At 37.7% G+C, this 23353-nt stretch overlaps 2 protein-coding genes across 3 annotated transcripts; both read right to left on the bottom strand.

Moving 5' to 3' along the window:
• Nucleotides 1–3529: 3529 nt before the first annotated feature.
• On the bottom strand, nucleotides 3530–11926 carry LOC129431433 (cytochrome P450 2B4). Of its 2 annotated transcripts, none has more exons than XM_073875582.1 (9): nucleotides 11638–11926; nucleotides 11389–11548; nucleotides 8855–9007; nucleotides 8020–8180; nucleotides 7509–7682; nucleotides 7159–7303; nucleotides 5070–5257; nucleotides 4804–4945; nucleotides 3530–4715 (listed from the first exon to the last, which is right to left on the bottom strand). In XM_073875582.1, the coding sequence occupies exons 1-9, from the start codon at nucleotides 11830–11832 to the stop codon at nucleotides 4525–4527; spliced, it is 1509 nt and encodes a 502-aa protein (XP_073731683.1). In that variant the 5' UTR covers nucleotides 11833–11926; the 3' UTR covers nucleotides 3530–4524. The 2 variants fall into 2 exon arrangements, with proteins under 2 accessions (XP_073731683.1, XP_073731684.1); XM_073875583.1 differs by having other exon boundaries at nucleotides 7159–7300; nucleotides 11638–11922.
• A 1392-nt stretch (nucleotides 11927–13318) lies between these two features.
• Nucleotides 13319–23070, bottom strand: LOC129431434 (cytochrome P450 2B4-like). The gene is made up of 9 exons (XM_055189341.2): nucleotides 22142–23070; nucleotides 21898–22057; nucleotides 20265–20417; nucleotides 18772–18932; nucleotides 18437–18610; nucleotides 17940–18081; nucleotides 15066–15253; nucleotides 14830–14971; nucleotides 13319–14742 (listed from the first exon to the last, which is right to left on the bottom strand). Exons 1-9 carry the CDS (start codon nucleotides 22334–22336, stop codon nucleotides 14552–14554), a joined length of 1506 nt encoding a protein of 501 aa, XP_055045316.2. The 5' UTR covers nucleotides 22337–23070; the 3' UTR covers nucleotides 13319–14551.
• Nucleotides 23071–23353: the final 283 nt, after the last annotated feature.

Raw genomic sequence — 23353 nt, 5'->3', positions numbered from 1 at the left:
AAAGTTGATTTTCACCACAGTGGGACTTTAAGAATCTGCATGACATTCAGCACACGCTAACATTGACTATATTATTATCATTATTATGATTATAATAATTGCGAAACCAAAGTTTGCAAACCGACACACGAGTTCACAAAATAACACACACACACCAGCATGTTGGTTTGCTTTTTCTTTATTTTTTTGGTCTTTTCTTGATTTTTTTCTGCTCTTTTTCTACCGTTTTCTTGGTTTTTGGCACTACATAATTTTCTCATTGGGCGTTATGTTTTTCCTACCTAAAGCATTGTCGTTATGCAAGCAAAATAGGAATACAGCTAATAAAAATAAAGCCAATGCATTTTAAATCCTTATTTTACACATAAAAAAAACACTTTTTTGGACCCCTAAAAAAAGGGTTATTAAAATATTTGATATTTTGCATCACAAATTAATGTGAACACAGAAACAAAGGGAAATAAAACATAAAAACTGTATAAAAATGTTCATTGTTCATTTCCCAATGCACATGTAGCAGTATTAAAGTTAAAAGCAGTAATAAAAGTATATTGTGGATTAATATCTATAGCCCACGGTCAAGATTCACAGGCAATAATTATCATCTTTTGTGTTAAGCACTTAAATTACTCATAGATGGACACAGTGTTACATAAAAAAATTACCTAAATAAACATAATTGAATTTCAAATAAAGACTTTAGAAAAAAAAAAGTGCCTATTTATTTTTGTGTTTATTAGAGGACTGACAAAACATACAACCATGTTTAGCACTTTCAAGAGTGTTTTAAAAGGGTTTCCTGTAAAATGCTACAAACTTTTGTATGTAAACCTCTGCATGTGGGTATGTGACGCTTTTGAAATTGGGTAGGCCAAATCCAGGTGGAAATCCCCAAAATAACCTCAGGGTGTAAGAAGAAAATGAGTTCTGAGAAAAACACTCACATCTTCTTTTTTCCTTTATTATGAAAGACTGGAAGAAAATGTTTCACCAGTTGTTATAAAATATATCTGTTGCTGATTTCTAAGTAAAATGGACCATTCCATTAGTGCTCAGAGGGACAACAAAATTTGATTTAAAAGTTGATTTCAGAGGGGAAAACGTATAAAGAAATGCAGCAAAGTTTAGGATGCTCGGCTAAAATGATTTCAAATACTTTAAACTAAACTAAAACCCAAAGCATGTGGAAGAAAACAAGCATCTACGGTTAATACAGATTGAAAAATAATCAGGAATGCAAATATTCAGCCTTTCATCACCTCAAAGATGATCTAAAATGATCTGTGAGTACTGTGACAGATTGAAGCTAAGCTGTTTGCAAGAAGTCCCCGTAAAGCACCATTGTTGAAAAAAGGCATGAGCAGAATCACATTAACACATCAACTGACCCAAATAAATATGGCATACCATTTAGTGGCCTGATGAGAGTAAAATTGATATTTTTGGGTCAAGTGCTTTTCAACAGAACCTCAGGTGACCCCCGGGTACTGAATTCAAGGCACAGTACACTGTAAAGACAGTTAAACATGGTCATGCAAAAGTCATGCTATTGGGATGTTTTTCATACTACCATGTTGGGCCTATTTATCGTATAAAAGGGAACATAGATCAGTTTGAATACATCAGAATACTTGAAGAGATTATGTTGCCCTTTGCCAGAGAGGAAATGCCCCTAAAATGGGTGTTTCAACAAGACAACAACCCCAACACACAAGCAAGAGGGCAAAATCTTGGTTCCAGACCAGTGGCGGCTGGTGCTAAAAAAATTTGAAATACAACTTTTACTGTAGTAATGCAGGTCTGTAAGTAGCTGTTTATCAGGTGATGAATATCTTTACTGCTTAGCTAAAATGCTGAAAATGTTTCTGTTGAAGTCAACTAAATCATGAAATAAATTTACACATAGTGTGTAAATCTGAATATAATGTGGGTTTATTATCAGTAATGAACACACACACACACACACACACACACACACACACAGTAAAGTTGCCTAAACACAGATGTTGCAACAAAGTTGACCAAGCCACGGAAAATACCGGATTATCTGAGCATCATGTCCACGCAAAGGCAGCTTAAATGCAGCACAAAATTACGCCCAGTAAGTTACATCACGCATAAACAGCAAACAGGAAAATAATACATAGTGTGGGCATAATGACGTACGAGCAGTGATCTACGAACCAGATAGCAATTGACATTGCCCACATCTCCCACATTCGTCTGGCTCACATACCGCATGGAATGACGGTGATGACTCAACCTAAGTGCGGTTGCCAGAAGTCAGCCATAACCGGGCCAGATATGGGTCACATTTCAGAAATGGCATGGGCCACATCAGGCCCAGATGTCAGTCACTTCTCTGCCATCTGGGCCAGATGTGACCCATGCCATTTCTGAAATGTGGCCCATATTTGTCCCAGTTATGGCTGACTTCTGGCAACCGCACTTAGGTTGAGTCATTGCCGTCATTCCATGCATTAGCGTCTTCTAAGCTAGGTGGGGCACACATCTACTCTTACTATATGCTAATTAACCTATAGTAAAGAAATTACTCAAACTCATATAGTCAAAATTTCTTTATTAAAGATCAAAATCCAATACAGATAATAATTTATAAATAAACAAATTGTTATATTTGTCACACGTTAGTTAAATTAATATGTTATATAATATACCCATAAATTGCCACAGTTACACGCCTGGCCAAACTTAATGAAAATTATGTCATTAATGACCCTCATGTCATTCCAAACCCGTAACACCTCCGTTCATCTTCGGAAACAGTTTAAGATGTTTTAGATTTAGTCAGAGAGCTTCCTGACCCTCCATTGAAAATGTATGTACGGTATACTGTACATGTCCAGAAAGGTAATAAGCCAGCTGTCAAAAGCCATCGGAAAATCCGATAATTAATGACGCTTCCCAAGCTCTTGCCTTGTAAAACAGGCTCTGATTGGTTCACAGATTTACCTGAAACCAACCAATGAGTAACTACTAACTCCTACACCTTGGGAAACATGCCCTGATTGGTTCACACGTTTACATGAAACCAACCAATGAGCACTTGGGCTTTATGCTACTTCAATACATTCACCCCCACATTATAAATCGTCGCCCCAAGGCGACATGACATCTGGGGTTAGACATGACATCTGGAAAAACTACTCATATAACCCCCAACAGCTAGTGAGCGATAAACGTTGGCGAACTGTTGGCCACCTTAACCTCAAACGCCAGGCCTATACAAAACCCGTACTTACCTAGAAGGTTATAGAAGCTAGAGTGCCGACCTGCAGAACTCACTACCATGACGAACAAGTTAAATAAAAAAAAGTCTGAGCTTTAAAATTTGATCACCGATATATTATACGGTACCTCAACAAACATGTTTGAACTATTTTGAATAATGGAAACGCAGGAATTGTGAAAAAAATCATATATTTTATTATGTTACAAATATCAAGATGTAGACCTATAAAGAACTAAAGCTGGTTTTTAGTGAAATATAGAAAGAATACTTGGCAACTCGGGTATCATATTTATTAATCATCATAGTGTTTTAACAATGAATGACTTATAAAAAAGCACATATATATTTAAAAATACAAGTTTTTCCTGAGTAATTTTACTGCTGGGTTATGGGACTCTACATGCAGATTGTAATTTATGAACCCAGACTTTCATAATAAATGAAATTACATGTGCTGTTCAAATGGGTGAATATAATTTGTAAGATTACACCACAAAAATCAATGTGTAGGCCAGCACTGATCTGTCATGACAAAATTGTGCATGCAAAAAAATGACAAAATCTATAAACACATTCATTCTATTTTGGTATGAAATGAGATTCATGAGGTTCAAATACTGTATATTCACTCAAAGGTATTTCATTTATATGTTAAAATATTTAAATAATTAATATAGGTCTCAGTATACGTTAAAAAAGAATAAAAAAAGATTTGTATTACAGTAAAATGGTTAATAGTGTGCGTGTACATTTTCTGACTTTATAATAATGTGCATAATAGTATGACATCAGCATCAGTCAGTTTTACACGTGCTTTACAACCCATCCACCCATTAGTTTGTTTTAAAACCATTACAGTACTAATGTTGCCCCGTACAGGCTTGTTTGAGGTACTCCAACCTGAGATTACATCATGAGAGAAAAATACTTCACAGTGATATTACAGGATGGCAATGACAACTAAATAAAATGTACAGTTCAACAAATAGGTGAAATATCTGCTAACACTTTTTATCCATCTCTGAGATCTTGTATAGCTTAATGGCACATTGATAAAATATATACATTGTAATGAACTGCAAATCGCTTTGGATAAAAGCATCTGCTAAATGCATAATGTAATCTTAACTAGTCTAATGTTATTATAAAGAAGTGTTTAACTTCTTCAACAACGTATAACAACATTACTCAAATCTCTTCCATCTCAAAACATCCAGGAGATCTTTAGGAGCCTTTCTTAAGATGTTTTTTATTCATTATAGTGTAGTTGCTCACTCATTGGCACCTCTGCTACAGCAGATGATGTTGAACGGCTGCGGTGAGCGAACCATACCAAAAATCCCATTCATGTCTGGGCTCTCTGCACCTGGTGGCCATGAGAAACGAAGCTTTTGTAGAAGGCAAGTGATAAAGAGGAAGAGCTCGGTCTTTGCTAAGGTCTCACCAGGACAAACCCTTGGACCTGATGATGAAGATACAAACAAAATATCAGCCATACTGTTGGGGCTCTTGGTAAATTGCACTTAGTCACAAAAAGATCAGTCACTTACCCAAGGAGAAAGGCAGAAATGACTCTGGTTTGCAGAAACATTTATTATCATCTAAGAAATTCTCTGGATTAAAAGTGTCTGGATGTTTCCAGTGATCTTTATCACTTAAAATTGCTGTAAAGTTTGCCATTATCTGAGTTTCCTAGAAAGACAAAAAGTTTGTTTGAAAACCCTTATATTTTGGTTAATGCCAGCTTTTGGGACAGCTTTCAACCAAGAAAAGTGCATAAATCACTTATCCATTCCTCTATCCGAACGTTTATTACCTTGGGAATGTGGTATCCTCGTAGTTTTGAGGGCTCAGTGGTTTCGTGAACTCCACCAAGAGGTGCGATGTTGGCACAGCGCTGAATCTCATGAACAGTGGCGTATGTGTATGGAAGTTTGTCACGGTCATCCATGCTGGGCAGACGATCATAACCCAACACCTGAACAATCTCCTCATGACATCGCTCTGGTAAAACACAGAACGATGTAAATTTGGGTTAGGAAAACCAGTATGTCTATCCTTTGGCTTTAAAATCCTTCGCCTTAATTAGAATGTACAGTGAACAGAAAACGTATGTGAACCTTTTGGAATTTCATAGTTTTATAAATACATTTTTCATAAAATGTGATCTAATCTTCATCTAAGTCAAGGGTATTGACGAACATTATGGGGCGGTTACCCGGACAGGATATAGACTAGTCATAGACTAAAATAAATGTAAAAGCTTTACAAACCAAAACAACTTGCACTGACATATCTTTAAATACATCAGTGCACTTTGATTTGCCTCAAAATGCACATCAGTAATGTTCTTAGTAAGGCATGTTTGTTAAAACTAGTTATATTTCCCAATTAAACTAAGGGCTAGTCCTGGCTTAAGCTGAATGAACTAATGAACTCAAAAGAGTTTTCTAAAGATAATACATTTGGAGGTGTGGACTACAGCTACTTTGACCGATCAAAACCCCTCAAACTTTTGGAGTTTTCTCTGCACAAGAAAAACACGCTTATGTGAGCCACGCCATAAAGAGCTTTCAGGGGAGCTATGATCAAGAATTGTTGCTTTACATAAAGCTGGAAAGGGTAACAAAGATATTTCAAAGACTTAGATATTCACCCATCTACAGTTAGGCAAACAATCTAGAAATGGAGACACTTTGGGACTGTTGGTACTCTACCAAGAAGTGGGATCACAGTCAAAATGACACCAAGAGCACAACAAAGACTAATCAATTAGGCCTGGCAAACTCAATTCCTTTAAAGGATCCGGGTTATTGTGAGTCACTCACTAAAGTGATATGGGTTGTGTAAGTCACTTAAGTCAGTATTGCTAAATCGCCAAGGAAACTCAGTACAGTCCCACTTAACCAGCTGATCTGCGCGACTCAAGATTCTCAGAGCTGGAAACATTGCAGACTCGCAGACCATGGGACTCATAATACTTCACTTGCTCTACAGATCCACTAACCGGCTGATTCGCGCGAGTCTCGAGTCTGCAGTGTTTCCAGCTCTGACTCGAGAGACAGTTGTCACGGATCAGCCGGTTACGAGTTGAGAGATTCTCGAGTCAGAGCCAGAAACATTGCAGATTCGCATGTCTCTCTAATGTAAAGATCTGAGTAAAAGATCTGAGTGAGTCATGACTCAAACAGGTCTAATCAACGAGGTAAAGAAACAACCTCGAATGACAGCCGAAGATTTAAAGGCATCAATGGAACTTGCTAACATCTCTGTTTATGAGTCTACAATACGTAAAACACTGAACAAGCAGGGAATCCATGGCAGGACACCATGAAGGAAGCCACTGCTTACTAAAATGAACATTGCTTCACGCCTGAAGTTTGCAAAAGAGCACACTGACACTCCACAGCTCTATTAGCAAAATGTTTTGTGGACTGATGAAACTAATATTGAACTATTTGGACAAACCCTCAGCACTACATCTGGTGTAGAAAGGGCACGGCATATCATCATGAACACATCATCCCAACTGTAAAGTATGGTGGATGAAACATTGTGATTTGGGCCTGGCCAGCTTGCAATCATTGAGGGGAAGATGAATTCCCAAGTATATCAGACAGTTCTTCAGGATAAAGTGAAAATGTCTGTATGTCATCAGAAACCGTGTAGAAGGTGGGTAATGCAACAGGACAATGATCCAAAACACAGGAGCAAGTCCACAACAGAATGGCTCCAGAAAAACAAAAATCAACCAGTTATTAATTATAAGGGTTCACTTACTTTTTCCACTGCCATTTTGAATGTTGAATGAGTGATTTCAATAAAGACATGAAAGATCAGAATATTGTTGTGTAATTATTTTTAGACACATTAAGTTTGCACCCTGATAATAACAAACTTTCTACCTTGTATATCAGGGTTTTGACTCAGATAGATAAGACCCCATCTGATAGTGGTCGCCGTTGTGTCAGTTCCAGCTATGAACAGATCTCTCACACTCGTAACCATATTCTTCTCATGAAACGTGGAGTCCTTGGCTGACTTTTGCTGCTCCAAAGAAAATAAAATGCATGTCAATTTCTAAGTCAAAAGTTATCTAGCTGCCCATATATTTACAAGTATTCTTGAAGACAATAAATTGATCAGGTCTGTTTGACTAGGTAGGAATGAGAAAGATGGCAATTCAAGAGCACTGAACTTTACAGTCAAATACTACACAGTTACTAGAGTGTTATTACGATGGATGATGTCTCACTTTCTCCATCTCCAGCAGGTAGGCGTCGATAAAGTCGCGTGGGTTGTCCGGGTCTAGAGTTTTTCTGTGTTCTTCAACAGCTTCTCTAATAAAACCTTTTAACTTATCAGCATTCTGGTGTATTTTCTGGTGAGGCCCGGGGAAGTGCTTGATGAAGGGAAGCAAGTTAAAAATCTAAAAAGATAACAAAATGTACAAGAGTCAGACAGTAGACTTCACTTGCACTTTATCGCAATTCTACCATAAGATCTTTTCTTAAAAAAAACCCAACAATTTGAAGAGTTTGGTTCCAAAACGAGATAACTCAGTTTTTACATTTTTGTCAAAACAAGTTTATTATTATGTTGTCATGTTTTTATTGTGTTTATTGTGCTACTTAGCTGTATTTTTTAGTTATAAAGGTTAAATAAAAAAACAAGTGCAGTTTGACTGATATTAATTGGAATCCACAATCAAAAAACAAGATTGTCTCGTTTTGGAACCAAGCTCTTCATTTGGTCCCCGTTCATACCTGTCCAGTGAGGGACCCTGCAAGCATGATGTTTTCGTTGAGGATTTTTAGAAGGTATGCAAAGTTTTTGTTATTGTATTCAAAGCGATCTCCAAACACGATGGAACAAATCATGTTGGAAACGGCATTTTGTATCATATGTTGGGGGTCAAATGCAGCTCCTGTTCCAGAAAAGAAAACAAAAAAATGTGACCTAATGAGGTGTTGACACTGTTAAAAATAAAGATGCTCAATAGTATAATCATTTTTGGTTCCCTAAAGAACCATTCAGTCCAAGGTTCTTAGAAGAAACATTTCTTTCATACCTTTTTATAATCTGAAGAACATTTTATCCCTATGAAAACCTTTTTTGAAACAGAAAGGTTCTTCATATGTTAAAGGTTCTTAATGGAACCATTCGGCCAAAAATGGTCAAACATATGGCCCGTGGGCCGAACACGGCCCACTAAGGTATCTATTTAGTGCTAAATAGCACTAAAAGTGGTTCTTGGCTTGCAATCATAGAGGAACCATTTTAAGTGCCACATAGCACCGATTAAGTACCTGTGTAGCAACCCTGTAGAACCATAAGGTGCTATATGACCCCCGCATGGTTCTTCATAAGTGCTTCACAGGTGCTATATAGCATAAAAAATGGTTCCTCTATGATTACGAGGCAAGAACCACTTTTAGTGTTATTTAGCATTGTTTGTTTTTAGAGTGTAAGGTTTGAAAAAGTTATCCGGCCTTCACATGGTGACGTTATTTACCATCGACCTAAAATGAGTTTGACACCCCTGGTGTAGCACCTAAAAAGTGAGGAACGAATTAAAGACAGAATGAAACCCACAGAAACCTTTTGCTTTGCACATTTCAGCAATCAGGCATTGTCCTTCTTCTAACACACGCTCCTCCATAGTTTTCTTCCCCAGGCCAAAATTCCTGAGTGTGTGGAGAGCAAATCTTCTCTGCTGTCTCCAGGAGTGACCAAACTGTGCCATCAATATACCTACAATGAAAACATTAGGTGAAAAGAAAACAAATTACCGAATCGGATGCCTTTTCATATTACTCTAGAAATCACAATGTATGATTTTTTTAACTATTTATTTGTATGATACAGCTGCAAATAAGTATTTGAACACCGGTCTATAAGCTAGAATTCTGACCCTCAAAAACCTGTTAGTCTGCCTTTAAAATGTCCACCTCCACTACATTTATTATCCTAAATTAGATGAACCTGTTTGAGGTCGTTAGCTGCATAAAGACACCTGTCCACCCCATACAATCAATAAGAATCCAACTATTAACATGGCCAAGACCAAAGAGCTGTCCAAAGACACTAGAGACAAAATTATACACCTCCACAAGGCTGGAAGGGACTGCAGGGAAATTGCCAAGCAGCTTGGTGAAAAAAGGTCCACTGTTGGAGAAATCATTAAAAAATGGAAGAAGCTAAACATGACTGTCAATCTCCCTCGGACTGGAGCTCCATGCAAGATCTCACCTCGTGGGGTCTCAATGATTCTAAGAAAGGTGGGAAATCAGCACACAACTAAACGTTAGGAACTGGCCAATGACCTGAAAAGAGCTGGGACCACCGTTTCCAAGGTTACTGTTGGTAATACACTAAGATGTCATAGTTTGAAATCATGCATGGCATGGACGGTTCCCCTGCTTAAACCAGCACATGTCCAGGCCCGTCTTAAGTTTGCCAATGACCATTTGGATGATCCAGAGGAGTCATGAGAGAAAGTCATGTGGTCAGATGAGACCAAAATATAACTTTTTGTTCATAATTACACTAAACGTGTTTGGAGGAAGAAGAGTGATGAGTACCATCCCAAGAACACCATCCCTACTGTGAAGCATGGGGGTGGTAGCATCATGCTTTGGGGGTGTTTTTCTGCACATGGGACCCTCAGTTAGAGCATTGAAGATGGGTTGAGGCTGGGTCTTCCAACATGACAATGACCCGAGCACACAGCCAGGATAACCAATGAGTGACTCTGTAAGAAGCATATCAAGGTTCTGGATTGACCTATCCAGTCTCCAGACCTAAACCCAATAGAGAATCTTTGGAGGCAGCTCAAACTTCGTGTTTCTCAGTGACAGGCCAGAAACCTGACTGATATAGAGAAGATCTGTGTGGAGGAGTGGGCCAAAATCCCTTCTGCAGTGTGTGCAAACCTGGTGAAAAACTACAGGAAACCTTTGACCTCTGTAATTGCAAACAAAGGCTACTGTATTAAATATTAACGTTGACTTTCTCAGGTGTTCAGATACTTATTTGCAGCTGTATCATACAAATAGATAGTTAAAAAAATCATACATAGTGATTTCTGGAGTTTTTTTAGATTATGTCTCTCACAGTGGACATGCACCTACGATGACAATTTCAGACACCTTGATGATTTCTAAGTGGGAGAACTTAGAATAGCAGTGTGTTCAAATACTTATTTTGCTCACTGTATATACAGTTATGTTCAAAATAATAGCAGTGCCACATCAGTAAACCACTGTTATTCGTAGTAGTAATATTTTTGCATTGGAAATGATTTACTTACAGATGTAGTAATGTTATAGAAAAACAATATACCCATTTGTAATGATATCCACACTACTTGAGACAACAACCCCAAACACACAAGCAAGAGGGCAAAATCTTGGTTCCAGACAAAAAGTTTAAGATTGAGGTTATGGAGTGGCCAGCTCAATCCCCTGATCTCTACCCATTTGAAAACTTGTGGGGTGACATTTTTCTGATGCAAAACCTAAAAATTTACATGAACTGTGGATCCTGTGAAATACCTGTTTCTGTGTGCCAAAGGGTTGGTTGACTTGATTTTATCTACAACAACAATGGTTATGGAACTAAATATTAATAATTCAATAGTTTAAAGTAAAGAAGTTAAGAAATGTATTCAGTTTTAAGTGTCTATAGAGAAAAATGAACAGCTTAATATTCTTTTTTTTGCTTCCCTTTAAAAGAACAAGACAGAGTTGTAAATGATGTTAACGCTTTGATTTGTAATTGAATGTTTAATATTTTCAATACATTTGAAATTTTTTAAACTTTTGCACTTTATACTTTTGGACCACCCCAGCCGCCCCTCAATTCAAACACTATGTTAAAAAATTCTTGCAGACTATAGTTTGCATTATTACCGCAAAGTTACAAACAAATGACATTTACAAATACTTAAAGAGTAAAGCTTTGTCTAATTATTACTAAACCTGCTAAGCAACTTTGTTCACATGTTTTTGAACATTTTCCCAATGGTCTGCTGTATCTTGGCTATGCTTCGTGATCAAATGAATGTCTGTAAGCGTCAATAACACCCAAATCACAACAGCTACAGATGTCAAATACATACAACTACTACTCACCATATCCATCAGTTACCCAATCTAGAACCGGCACATGTGGTCTTCCAGAAAAAGATGAAGCATTCTGGACCAGGGCTTCCTTGGTGATCTGGATTGTATTCAACATTATTGCTGGCTTCCTTCCTATAAACACAGTGCTCATCTCTCCATACTTGGGCATCTGCTCGACATAACTCATGGAGTTAGATGATCTCGCTTATACACTTTTCACAATATTGTACATGAAAACAGATGGAATTAAATACTCACCATTTTAATAAACTCCATTGGATTCTTCCAAACACTTGGTAAGTTTCCCACAAAAGGCAGAGGTGTTGGCCCGGGTGGATTTTGGGCTCTGAAGAAATTAATCCGAAATATTTCATACAGAACTAAAGAGATCAAGCCTAGAAGCAAAGCAAGGCCTACGGTACATGCATCTAAATTGCTCACAGCCGTCCACATTGTTCCAGATTTTCTGTGGGACAAAAACAAGCCTCGGACTGCTGGTTTGCTTTATAAACCCCCAGAGGAAGTGGGAGGAGACTGTTTGAAAAACACTTTGACATGCCTATTCATGTTACTGGTGTAGCTCAGATAAAAATATATTTGCATAGCTACACGTTCAAACTTTGAGAATAAAGGTCGCCTTCAAAAATCTGTCCGTATTCCAGTGTTGGAAAGTGAAGCTCCCTTATGAAAATCAACCATGGTTTGACTACAGTTATAGAAAAAAACATGATTACTGTAGTAAATCCATGGTTTTGCTAGTAGTTACCAATACACCAAAAAAACATGGGTATTAAACTTTAACCACAAAAAACATGGTACATTTTCAAAAGAGTTGTGGTAGTTATAGGCATAAGTGTTGAAGGACTGACCAAAGTTCAGACATTTACTCAATGCAAATAATAAACATAGAAAATAGATCAGTGCAGTTCAGTTAATAAATGATTTAAAGCTCTCTAATAGCATGACAATGAAAGTTAATCCCAGCACAGCCAATAGAAACTGACTTCCATTCTACTTCTTAATCTGTCCATCATTAGGTGTGTAAGGGTGAAGCTGTGGCAAAGCATTCACTTTAAACGGACACATTCATGACATGCAATGCATTATCTCTACATTTTACAGCAATGTAAACATACAGACTATGACATTTATAACAAACAGTAGCAATGTGCACCAAACCTATGCCGTGGAAACTAAACTGACAATCTGTGACCTAAAAAAACATGTAAACATATGAAACACCAAACTTTAAATCATTGAAAAAATGTAAAGTCTCCTTGTAGTCAATAATTTTTGATTACTTTAACATTACGATAGCATATGGAGAAGTTTTTACTGGGATTTCTTCATGCTTTAAAACTGCTTAAATGCAATTCCGTCATTTAGTATCACCGAATATGCAAATGAGTCTCCGCCTCCATCATAAGGCACATACGGAATCTGATTGATCCTAGATGTTCTGGTACAGTAAGACATCCCAAATAAATTAGGGACCGCCCTAATTTATTTTTGTGTGCTTTATAGAGGTCCCTCAAAGCTTATAGGAGGTCTGGGACCACCCCAGCCGCCCCTCAATTCAAACACTGTGTTTAACAATCCTTGCAGACTATTGTTTGAATTATTACCGCAAAGTTACAAACAAATGACATTTACATTTACAAATGCCTGATGTGTTGACACTACAGGGATTCGGGGTCCAAACAATCCTCCTTCCCACTACCAAAACTGAGCAGTAGCTGCTGTTTACGGGGCTATCCCACACTTATGTTCACCTTTTAATACTTGACTCAGGTGTTATCTCATACCTCAACAAACATGTTTGAAATATTTTGAATAATGGAAAAAATCATATATTTTATTACGTTACAAATATCAAGATGTAGACGTATAAAGAACTAAAGCTGGTTTTTAGGGAAATATAGAAAGAATACTTGACAACTCGGGTATCATATTTATTAATCATCATAGTAATTACTTACAAAAATGCATATATAAAAATACAAGTTTTTCTGAGTACTTTTACTGCTGGGTTATGGGACTCTACATGCAGATTGTAATTTATGAACCCAGATGCTTTTATAATCAATGAAAGTACATGTGCTGTTCAAATGGGTGAATATCATTTGTAAGATTACACCCCAAAAATCAATGTGTAGGCCAGCACTGATCTGTCATGACAAAATTGTGCATGCAAAAAAAGGTGACAACATCTATAAACTTTTGTTCTATTTTGGTATGAAATGAGATTCATGGAGTTCAAATACTGTACATTCACTCAAATGTATTTAATTTTATTAAATGTTTAGTTTTATGTTAAAATATTTAAATAATTCATATATGTTTCTGTATAGACGTTTCAGCAGTAACAACATAAACACGCAGCTTTCGTGGTCATCACGTAACTTCTGGTAAACTCTGCGAAGAATAAGTAACAAGTCCTTTAAAAGTATTTATATAACAAGCAAAATAAACAACACAAAGATTACATAGGAACCCAAAACATTTGTTATTTTCGGCGAGGTATTTGTTTAAGAGTTCCGCTTCAGCAACTTGTCAGACCATTAAACAAACAGAAACCGGAAGTAAAGTTTGGACCAGATGCTTACCGTGTGACAACACGTGTAAAAAAAGAATAAAAAAAGATTTGCATTACAGTAAAATGGTTAATAGTGTGTGTGTACATTTTCTGACTATATAATAATGTGCATAATAGTATGACATCAGCATCAGTCAGTTTTACACGTGCTTTACAACCCATCCACACATTAGTTTGTTTTAAAACCATTACAGTACTAATGTTGCCCCGTACAGGCTTGTTTGAGGTACTCCAACCTGAGATTACATCATGAGAGAAAAATACTTCACAGTGATATTACAGGATGGCAATGACAACTAAATAAAATGTACAGTTCAACAAATAGGTGAAATATCTGCTAACACTTTTATCCATCTCTGAGATCTTGTATAGCTTAATGGCACATTAATAAAATATATACATTGTAATGAACTGCAAATCGCTTTGGATAAAAGCATCTGCTAAATGCATAAATGTAATCTTAAGATGTCAACTTCATCAACAACGTATAACAACATTACTCAAATCTCTTCTATCTCAAAACAGAACTTTAGGAGCCTTTCTTAAGATGTTTTTTATTCATTATACTGTAGTTGCTCACTCATTGGCTCCTCTGCTACAGCAGATGATGTTGAACGGCTGCGGTGAGCGAACCATACTAAAAATCCCATCCATTTCTGGGCTCTCTGCACCTGGTGGCCATGAGAAACGAAGCTTTTGTAGAAGACAAGTGATAAAGAGGAAGAGCTCGGTCTTTGCTAAGGTCTCACCAGGACAAACCCTTGGACCTAAAGATGAAGATTAAACAAAATATCAGCCATACTGTTGGGGCTCTTGGTAATTTGCACTTAGTCACGAAAAGATCAGTCACTTACCCAAGGAGAAAGGCAGAAAAGACTCTGGTTTGCAGAAACATTTATTATCATCTAAGAAATTCTCTGGATTAAAAGTGTCTGGATGTTTCCAGTGCTCTTTATCACTTAAAATCGCTGTTAGGTTTGCCATTATCTGAGTTTCCTAGAAAGACACAAAGTTTGTTAGAGAAACTGTATTTAGGTTAATGCAAGCTTTTCAACCAAAGTCACTTATCCATTCCTCTAGCGTTTATTACCTTGGGAATGTGGTATCCTCGTAGTTTTGAGGGCTCAGTGGTTTCGTGAACTGCACCCAACGGTGCGATGTTTGCACAGCGCTGAATCTCATGAACAGTGGCGTATGTGTATGGAAGTTTGTCACGGTCATCCATGCTGGGCAGACGATCATAACCCAACACCTGAACAATCTCCTCATGACATCGCTCTGGTAAAACACAGAACAATGTAAATTTGAGGTGGGAAAACCAGCATGTCTGACACAAATCTATAATTTGGCTATAAAGGGGACATTTCACAAGACTTTTTTTAAGATGTCAAATAAATCTTTGGTGTCCTCAGAGCACATATGTGAAGTTTTAGCTCAAAATGCCATATAGATAATTTATTATAACATGTTAAAATTGCCACTTTGTAGGTGTGAGTAAAAATGTGCTGTTTTGGGTGTGTCTAGAGCTAATGCAAACACTGATCACCATAATGGTGGTTTGTTCAAATTGAAAGTCAATTGTGCTGTCAATTATTTTCTCTCTCTCTCTGCACTACATGGCAGTGGCGTGGTTGGATAGTGTGGAATAAGGGGTGGTATTATTAAAATAAGATCCCCTTCTGACATCAGAAGGGGAGCCAAATTTCAATGACCTATTTTTTCACATGCTTGCAGAGAATGGTTTACCAAAACTAAATGTGCGTTCACACCAGCTGCAAATAAATTGCAATATTCACGTGAAGTTATAGCGTGTCTTCGCGTGTGAAATTTAGATGCGAATATGCTCAATTTGCCGGCTTTAGATAGCTTGTAGTCTATGTACTATGTGTGTATATATAGCTCAAATTGAGTAAAGAGCATTTTAAACAGCTTACCAGATTGTCTGACCTCCTCACTCACTTTCTTTCAAGCAAGATCCTTTTTATTCCTGTTTCTATAAAAATATGAAGATGTGTCGTACAGCTCCGGGTGTCCACATACAACAACAATGATTTTGTCCTCCATTGATGTTTTGAATTTCTGCCTCAGCTCGCTATGTCGTGATCACATCACTACTAGAGCAAGCTCCTAATTGGTAAATGTGGCGCAAATATTTGCTAAAGTTCAGATTTTTTAACGCCTGAACGCAGCCTCATTCATGTTGCGCATTTGTGCATGACTTAAATTGTAAATCAATTGCACTTAACGCACTTCATTCGCGCCTGGTGTGAATGCACCATAAGTTACTGGATTGATCTTTTTCACATTTTCTAACTTAATAGACGCACTAAAACATAGAATAAGTCAGATTTTCATGAGTTACAGTGAGGAAAGTATTTATTATTTATTTAAGTATTTGAACACCCTGCTATTTTTCATTATTTTGCGTTTCCAGTCGTTTTTTTTACCAGGTTTGCACACACTGCAGGAGGGATTTTGGCCCACTCCTCCACACAGATCTTCTCTAGATCAGTCAGGTCGCTGAGAAACACGGAGCTTGAGCTCCCTCCAAAGATTCTCTATTGGATTTAGGTCTGGAGACTGGCTAGGCAACGCCAGAACCTTGATATGCTTCTTACAGAGCCACTCCTTGGTTATCGTGGCTGTGTGCTTCGGGTCATTGTCATGTTGGAAGACCCAGTCTCGACCCATCTTCAATGCTCTAACTGAGGGAAGGAGATTGTTCCCCAAAATCTCGCAATACATGGCCCCGGTCATCCTCTCCTTAATACAGTGCAGTCGCCCTGTCCCATGTGCAGAAAAACACCCCCAAAGCATGATGCTACCACCCCCATGCATCACAGTAGGGATGGTGTTCTTGGGATGGTACTCCTTCTTCCTCCAAACACATTTAGTGGAATTATGACCAAAAAGTTCTATTTTGGTCTCATCTGACCACATGACTTTCTCCCATGACTCCTCTGGATCATCCAAATGGTCATTGGCAAACTTAAGACGGGCCTGTACATGTGCTGGTTTAAGCAGGGGAACCTTCCGTGCCATGCATGATTTCAAACCTTGATGTCTTAGTGTATTAGCAACAGTAACCTTGGAAACGGTGGTCCCAGCTCTTTTTAGGTCATTGACCAGCTCCTCCCATGTAGTTCTGGGCTGATTTCTCACCTTTCTAATGATCATTGAGACCCCACGGGGTGAGATCTTGCATGGAGCCCCAGTCCGAGGGAGATTGACAGTCATGTTTAGCTTCTTCCATTTTCTAATGATCGCTCCAACAGTGGACCTTTTTTCACCAAGCTGCTTGGCAATTTCCCTGTAGTCCTTTCCAGCCTTGTGGAGGTGTACAATTTTTGTCTCTAGTGTCTTTGGACAGCTCTTTGGTCTTGGCCATGTTACAAGTTGGATTCTTACGTATCATACAAATAAATAGTTAAAAAAAATCACACATTGTGATTTCTGGATTTTTTTAGATTATGTCTCTCACAGTGGACATGCACCTACGATGACAACTTCAGACCCCTCCATGATTTCTAAGTGGGAGAACTTGCAAAATAGCAGGGTGTTCAAATACTTATTTTCCTCACCGTATTTCCCCTTAAAAATCCTTCACACATGCATTAGCATATTTACTTGTGTCTGCTAACCTACCTCTGTGGAAAAGGAAATCAACCATGTTCAGCGATATTCAGTTTATTATATAAAAAGGTCACATTGGACATTCAGCTAAACAACTTTACAACTAAGCCCCTTCAGACCAGTGTTTAATCAGTGCCTTATTTTGTTTGGTTGATCAGCATTTTTTATTGGTTTGAACCACAAAACATGTGATGTCCATTCCAGTGGACGCAGGGTCTGAAGGGGTTATGGACAAAGTAGTACAGCTTTGGAAAATGTGTGAACAACTCCTAAATTCAAGTAAGCAACACACATCAGTACACCTGAAGCATGATTATGATGAACTTTCTACCTTGCACATCAGGGTTTTGACTCAGAAAGATAAGACCCCATCTGATAGTGGTCGCCGTTGTGTCGGTTCCAGCCAAAAACAGATCACACACAGTCATAACCATATTCATCTCATGAAACGTTGAGTCCTCCGTTGATTTTTGCTGTTCAGGAGAAAACAAAATGCATGTCAACTTAAAGGTGTAGCGGAGGATTTTCTCGAATTTTGGAAAAGAACCGCTTCTCCACTTTTTTAAAAAATGCAATTGCGCAACACTCCTGATTGACAACTAGGAAGACCAATAGTCTTGAAGATCCACCAGGAAAAAGAAAATCCTCTGCAATACCTTTAAAGTCAAAAGTAATCTAGTTGTCTACATATTTCAAAGTATTCTTGAAGACAATGATAAGTCTATTTGACTAGGAAGGAATGAGGAAGGGTGCAATTCAAGAGCACTGAACTTTACAATCAAATACTACACAGTTACTAGAGTATTATTATGATGCATGATGTCTCACTTTCTCCATCTCTAGCAGGTAGGCATCGATATAGTCCCGTGGGTTGTCCGGGTCTAGAGTTTTTCGGTGTTCTTCAACAGCTTCTCTAATAAAACCTTTTAACTTATCAGCATTCTGGCGCATTATTTGATGCGGCCCGGGGAAGTGCTTGATGAAGGGAACCAAGTTAAACAACTGGGAAAGAAAACAAAATGTACAAAAGTCAGACAGTGGAGTTCACCTGCGCTCTATCTGCAATTCTACCATAAGATCTTTTCTAGGAAAACATCCAGATGGAATCCAAGGTTTTTACTTTTCACTCAATTCATTACATTACATCTGCTACCCGTTTATACCTGTCCAATGAATGACCCCGACATCATGATGTTTTCGTTGAGGATTTTCAGAAGATATCCAAAGCTTTTGTTATCGTATTCAAAGCGATCTCCAAACACGATGGAACAGATCATGTTGGAAACTGCATTCTGTATCATATGTTGGGGGTCAAATGCAGTTCCTTCAACAAAGAAAATGTGTTAGTCTCTAAAAAATGATATTATTTATTTCATAGTTTTTGTCTGTGTATATGCGTAAAGTAGGTCATTTAACCGTATGGACTGTGACCTATCTGAGGTGCACGATACTCAAAAAGATAAAATGGCCTAAAGGGTTAATGCCATAGAAGAACTATTTCTAACCTACCTTTTTATAATCTAAAGAACCCTTTATCACTACAAAGAAGTGCTTTTTATTCAACAGAAAGGTTGTTCAGATGTTAAAGGTTTTTAATTGTTCAATTCTGCCAACAATTGATCTTCTATGGCAGTGGTTCTCAATTCCAATCCTTGGGCCCCCCCTCCCAGAACATTTTATATGTCTTCATATATAAAAACACCTGATTCACTTTATCAGCTCGTTAGTGTGTTAATTAAGGAGCATGATGAGTGAAATCATGAGTTTCATAAGAGGAGACATCTAAAACAATGGGAGGGGGGGCCCAAGGACTGGAATTATATCATTTCCATCACCACGATTTTATGCACATTCTAAAGAATCGCATAAGAAACGAGTGATGGAATCGCCAAAATTTAAATACAAATCCTTTAATTTGCAAAAAAGGTTTCACACTTGCTTAAGGTAGTTTTTGACTTTTGCAAAAAAGAGCGCGAATAATCCGAGATAGAAACGCATTGGCCGAATAAATTCTGACTTAGCGAACATTATACCCACGTGACTGATCGTCTAGCTGTTTCCTCTGACATTGTCTTTACCATATATAGGGCTCGACATTATAACACCTTTATAAATGTATAACATGCCTAATCGTATTGCAGTTCTGTCTCCATTTCCTAAGCATGCCTTGTTTTATTTAATGTTAGTTACTAGGTTATCAACACCACCGGCCAGTGTTGGGGGTAACGCATTACAAGTAACGTGCATTACTAATAATATTACTTTTCTGAAGTAGCAAGTAAAGTAACGCATTACTTTATACATTTTGTAATTACTTTTTTTTTAAATTTCAGTTTCTGAATGCAGAACTTTTAAAGTCATAAAAACACCTGCAAGGCCTTAAGTAGATCATGCCTCCGCCAAGAAAAGTAAAGCAAAAGTAACGTAAGCATTACTTTCCATGAAACATAACTAAGTAACGCAATTAGTTACTTTTTTTGGGAGTAACTTAATATTGTAATGCATTACTTTTAAAAGTAACTTTCCCCAACACTGCCACCGGCATGCGCTCTACAAATGGATGGAAACACTTCTAATTCTGTTTGTTTTTCTTTTTTTGATGAATTTTGAAAAGATTCGCTTCAAGTTTCAATGGAGACCCATAAGCCACAGAAACCTTTTGCTTTGCACATTTCAGCAATCAGGCATTGTCCTTCTTCTAACACACGCTCCTCCATAGTTTTCTTCCCCAAGCCGAAATTCCTGAGTGTGTGGAGAGCAAATCTTCTCTGTTGTCTCCAGGAGTGACCAAACTGTGCCATCACTATACCTACAACGAAAACATTAGGTGTAAAGAAAACACTTTTCATATTACTGCTATCATTGTTTATGCCACGGGTCTCCAACCCAGCTAATCAAAGTGTTCAGGGTTGCTTGATAAATACAGACAGATGTGTTGGAGCTGGGTTGGGACTAAAGTCTGCAGGACAAAAGCTCACCAGGAGCAGGGTTGAAATAGCACCTGGTTTATGTATTATGGGTAACCAGGCCCATGTCAAACCGCAGCTAGTGTTTACTCATTTGAGCAACTTCTAAAGACAATACAAAGCCTTTTGTCTTCTAGTAAACCTCAGAGATATAAAGGTCTTCTTATGAAGTTACTCAAAAGCAACATGATTCACCTTCTCTTTTCTTGGATAAACATGTTATTCTGCTTAGCATTAGCTTATATCTGTGCAGATATATGTTTCAATACTGTTTATAATGTGCAGACCCTACTGGTCAAACCAGTTTAAGGTTTGTTATAAGGAACATATGGAATCTGACTGGTCCTAGATGGTCTAATACAATAAAACTTGTTTCTTACTATTCTCCAGATGTTTAACCAGTGTCCGAAATTTGTCAAAGATTATGGGGTACCCCCATCATTATAGGGTCGCTGTGATGGAGTATATGCGATCCCAGATTTTTTTGTTGGTTCTGTATAAACGTTTTATTAAAAGAAACCCCAAATTACCCTTAACTCAAACACTAAAAATTTTTTACCCCTCAAATTAGTGTGAAATAATAGTTTGAGAAGAATTTTTTAAAAGCCCCAAACCCATCCTAAATCTAACATTACACCCGAAACCCCCTACTTCCATACTATATAGTAGACGAAAAGCACTACCCTATATATAGTATAGTATAGTATAGGGATGCAGCAAGTATCCAACAATCTGTCAATTCCTCCAGAAAACAGGGCAAGGCGCAGGAGGTCCCTCAATGCTTATAGGAGGTCCAGGACCACCCCATCTCATTTCGAATAATCCTTGCAGACCATGTAGTTTGCATTACTAATGCAAAGTTACAAACAAATGACATTTATAATTACTTAAAGCAACACTATGTAGTTTTTTTACCTTTAAATAATGTCTCTAAAGTTATTTCAGTGATAGAACAACTTTTAACTGGACAAATTGTACTGTTACTGCAACCTGAGCAGCCTCCTAGCTGCTACAAACACACTCTGAAAGTGGCGGTGGAGGGTAGGAAACACAGCCCCGCCCCTCTCCCTGCCTGCAGAAGAGTGTCTGATACCAGGCACTGTTGCACTTTTCAACCACATGGGGGAGCTGTAAGTCATTTTTACATGAAAACTTCATAGTGTTGCTTTAAAAGTGAAGCTTTGTCCAATTTTTACCAAACGTGCTAAGCAACTTTGGTCACTTCTTTGAGCATCATTAACTGCTGTATATTGGCTATGCTTTGTATTGAAATGAATCTCTGTAAGCATCAATATCACCCACCAAATCACAGCAGCTACTCACCATATCCATCAGTTACCCAATCTAGAACCGGCACATGTGGTCTTCCAGAAAAAGACGAAGCATTCTGGACCAGGGCTTCCTTGGTGATCTGGATTGTATTCAACATTATTGCTGGCTTCCTTCCTATAAACACAGTGCTCATCTCTCCATACTTGGGCATCTGCTCGACATAACTCATGGAGTTAGATGATCATGCGTGTATACTTCATATTGTGCAATTAAACACAGCAAATACTGTACTCACCATTTTAATGAACTCCATTGGATTCTTCCAAACACTTGGTAAGTTTCCCACAAAAGGCAGAGGTGTGGGCCCGGGTGGATTTTGGGTTCTGGAGAAATTAATCCGAAACATTTCATACAGAACTAAAGAGATCAAGCCTAGAAGCAAAGCAAGGCCTACGGTACATGCATCTAAATTGCTCACAGCCGTCCACATTGTTCCAGATTTTCTGTGGGACAAAAACAATCCTCAGACTGCTGGTTTGCTTTATAAACCCCCAGAGAAAGTGGGAGGAGACTGTTTGAAAAACACTTTGACATGCCTATTCATGGTACTTCTGTAGCTCAGATTATGCTATACATGCATAGCTACACGTTCAAACATTGAGAATAAAGGTCACTTACAAAAATCAGTCTGTATTCCGGTGTTTCAGAGTTGGAAAGTGAAGTTCCCATATGAAAATTAACCATGGTTTTACTAGTTATAAAAATAAAAAAACATGATTACTTTAGTAAAACCATGCTTTTGCTAATAGTAACCAATACACCATAAAACATGGTTACTACACTTTACCACAAAACATGGTTAATTTTCATAAGAGTTGTGGTAGTTATAGGCATAAGTGTTCAAGGACTGACCAAAGTTCACTCAATGCAAAAATAAACAAAAAGGTCAGTGCAGTTCAGTTAATAAATGATTTAAAGCTCTCTAATAGCATGACAATGAAAGTTAATCTCAGCACAGCCAATAGAAACTGACTTCCATTCTACTTCTTAATCTGTCCATCATTATGTGTGTAAGGGTGAAGCTGTAGCACAGCATTCACTTTAAACTGACACATTCATGACATGCAATGCATTATCTCTACATTTTGCAGCCATGTAAACATACAGACTATGACATTTAAAACAAACAGTAGCAGTGTGCACCAAACATAATGCCGTGGAAACTAAACTAAAATTTTTTACCTAAAAAAACATGAAACAGCAAACTATAAATCAATAAAAAACATTTAAAGCCTCTCGGTAGTTGATAATTTTACCACTTTAAGCATCATAAAATCATAAGTAAAAGTTTTTACTGGGATTTCTTCATGTTTTTAAACTGCTTAAATGCAATTCCGCCATTTAGTATACGCGGATCACCGAATATGCAAATGAGTCTCCGCCTCCATCATTTTGTACGTATAAATAAATACATGCTAATTTCGGCAGTTGTAGATACATAACTGCC

Source organism: Misgurnus anguillicaudatus, chromosome 13 (assembly GCF_027580225.2).
Source record: "Misgurnus anguillicaudatus chromosome 13, ASM2758022v2, whole genome shotgun sequence".
NCBI classification, from domain to species: Eukaryota; Metazoa; Chordata; class Actinopteri; order Cypriniformes; family Cobitidae; genus Misgurnus; species Misgurnus anguillicaudatus.
Note: the sequence above shows the minus strand (reverse complement) of the source record. Positions and strands in the feature narration are given on the sequence as shown.

Bases quoted from the DNA above. Each gene is read 5' to 3' on its own strand.
- LOC129431433 (XM_073875582.1), bottom strand. From the start codon at position 11,832: ATGTGGACGGCTGTGAGCAATTTAGATGCATGTACCGTAGGCCTTGCT. The intron at 8,181-8,854 runs GTTTCTGTGGGT...TTTCTGGAACAG, and splicing joins TGAAATGTGCAAAGCAAAAG to GAGCTGCATTTGACCCCCAA. The intron at 4,946-5,069 runs GTAATAAACGTT...TTGTCTTTCTAG, and splicing joins GAGGATACCACATTCCCAAG to GAAACTCAGATAATGGCAAA.
- LOC129431434 (XM_055189341.2), bottom strand. From the start codon at position 22,336: ATGTGGACGGCTGTGAGCAATTTAGATGCATGTACCGTAGGCCTTGCT. The intron at 22,058-22,141 runs GTGAGTACAGTA...TATGTCGAGCAG, and splicing joins CAATGGAGTTCATTAAAATG to ATGCCCAAGTATGGAGAGAT. The intron at 15,254-17,939 runs GTAGAAAGTTCA...GTGTTTTACCAG, and splicing joins TCAAAACCCTGATGTGCAAG to AGCGATGTCATGAGGAGATT.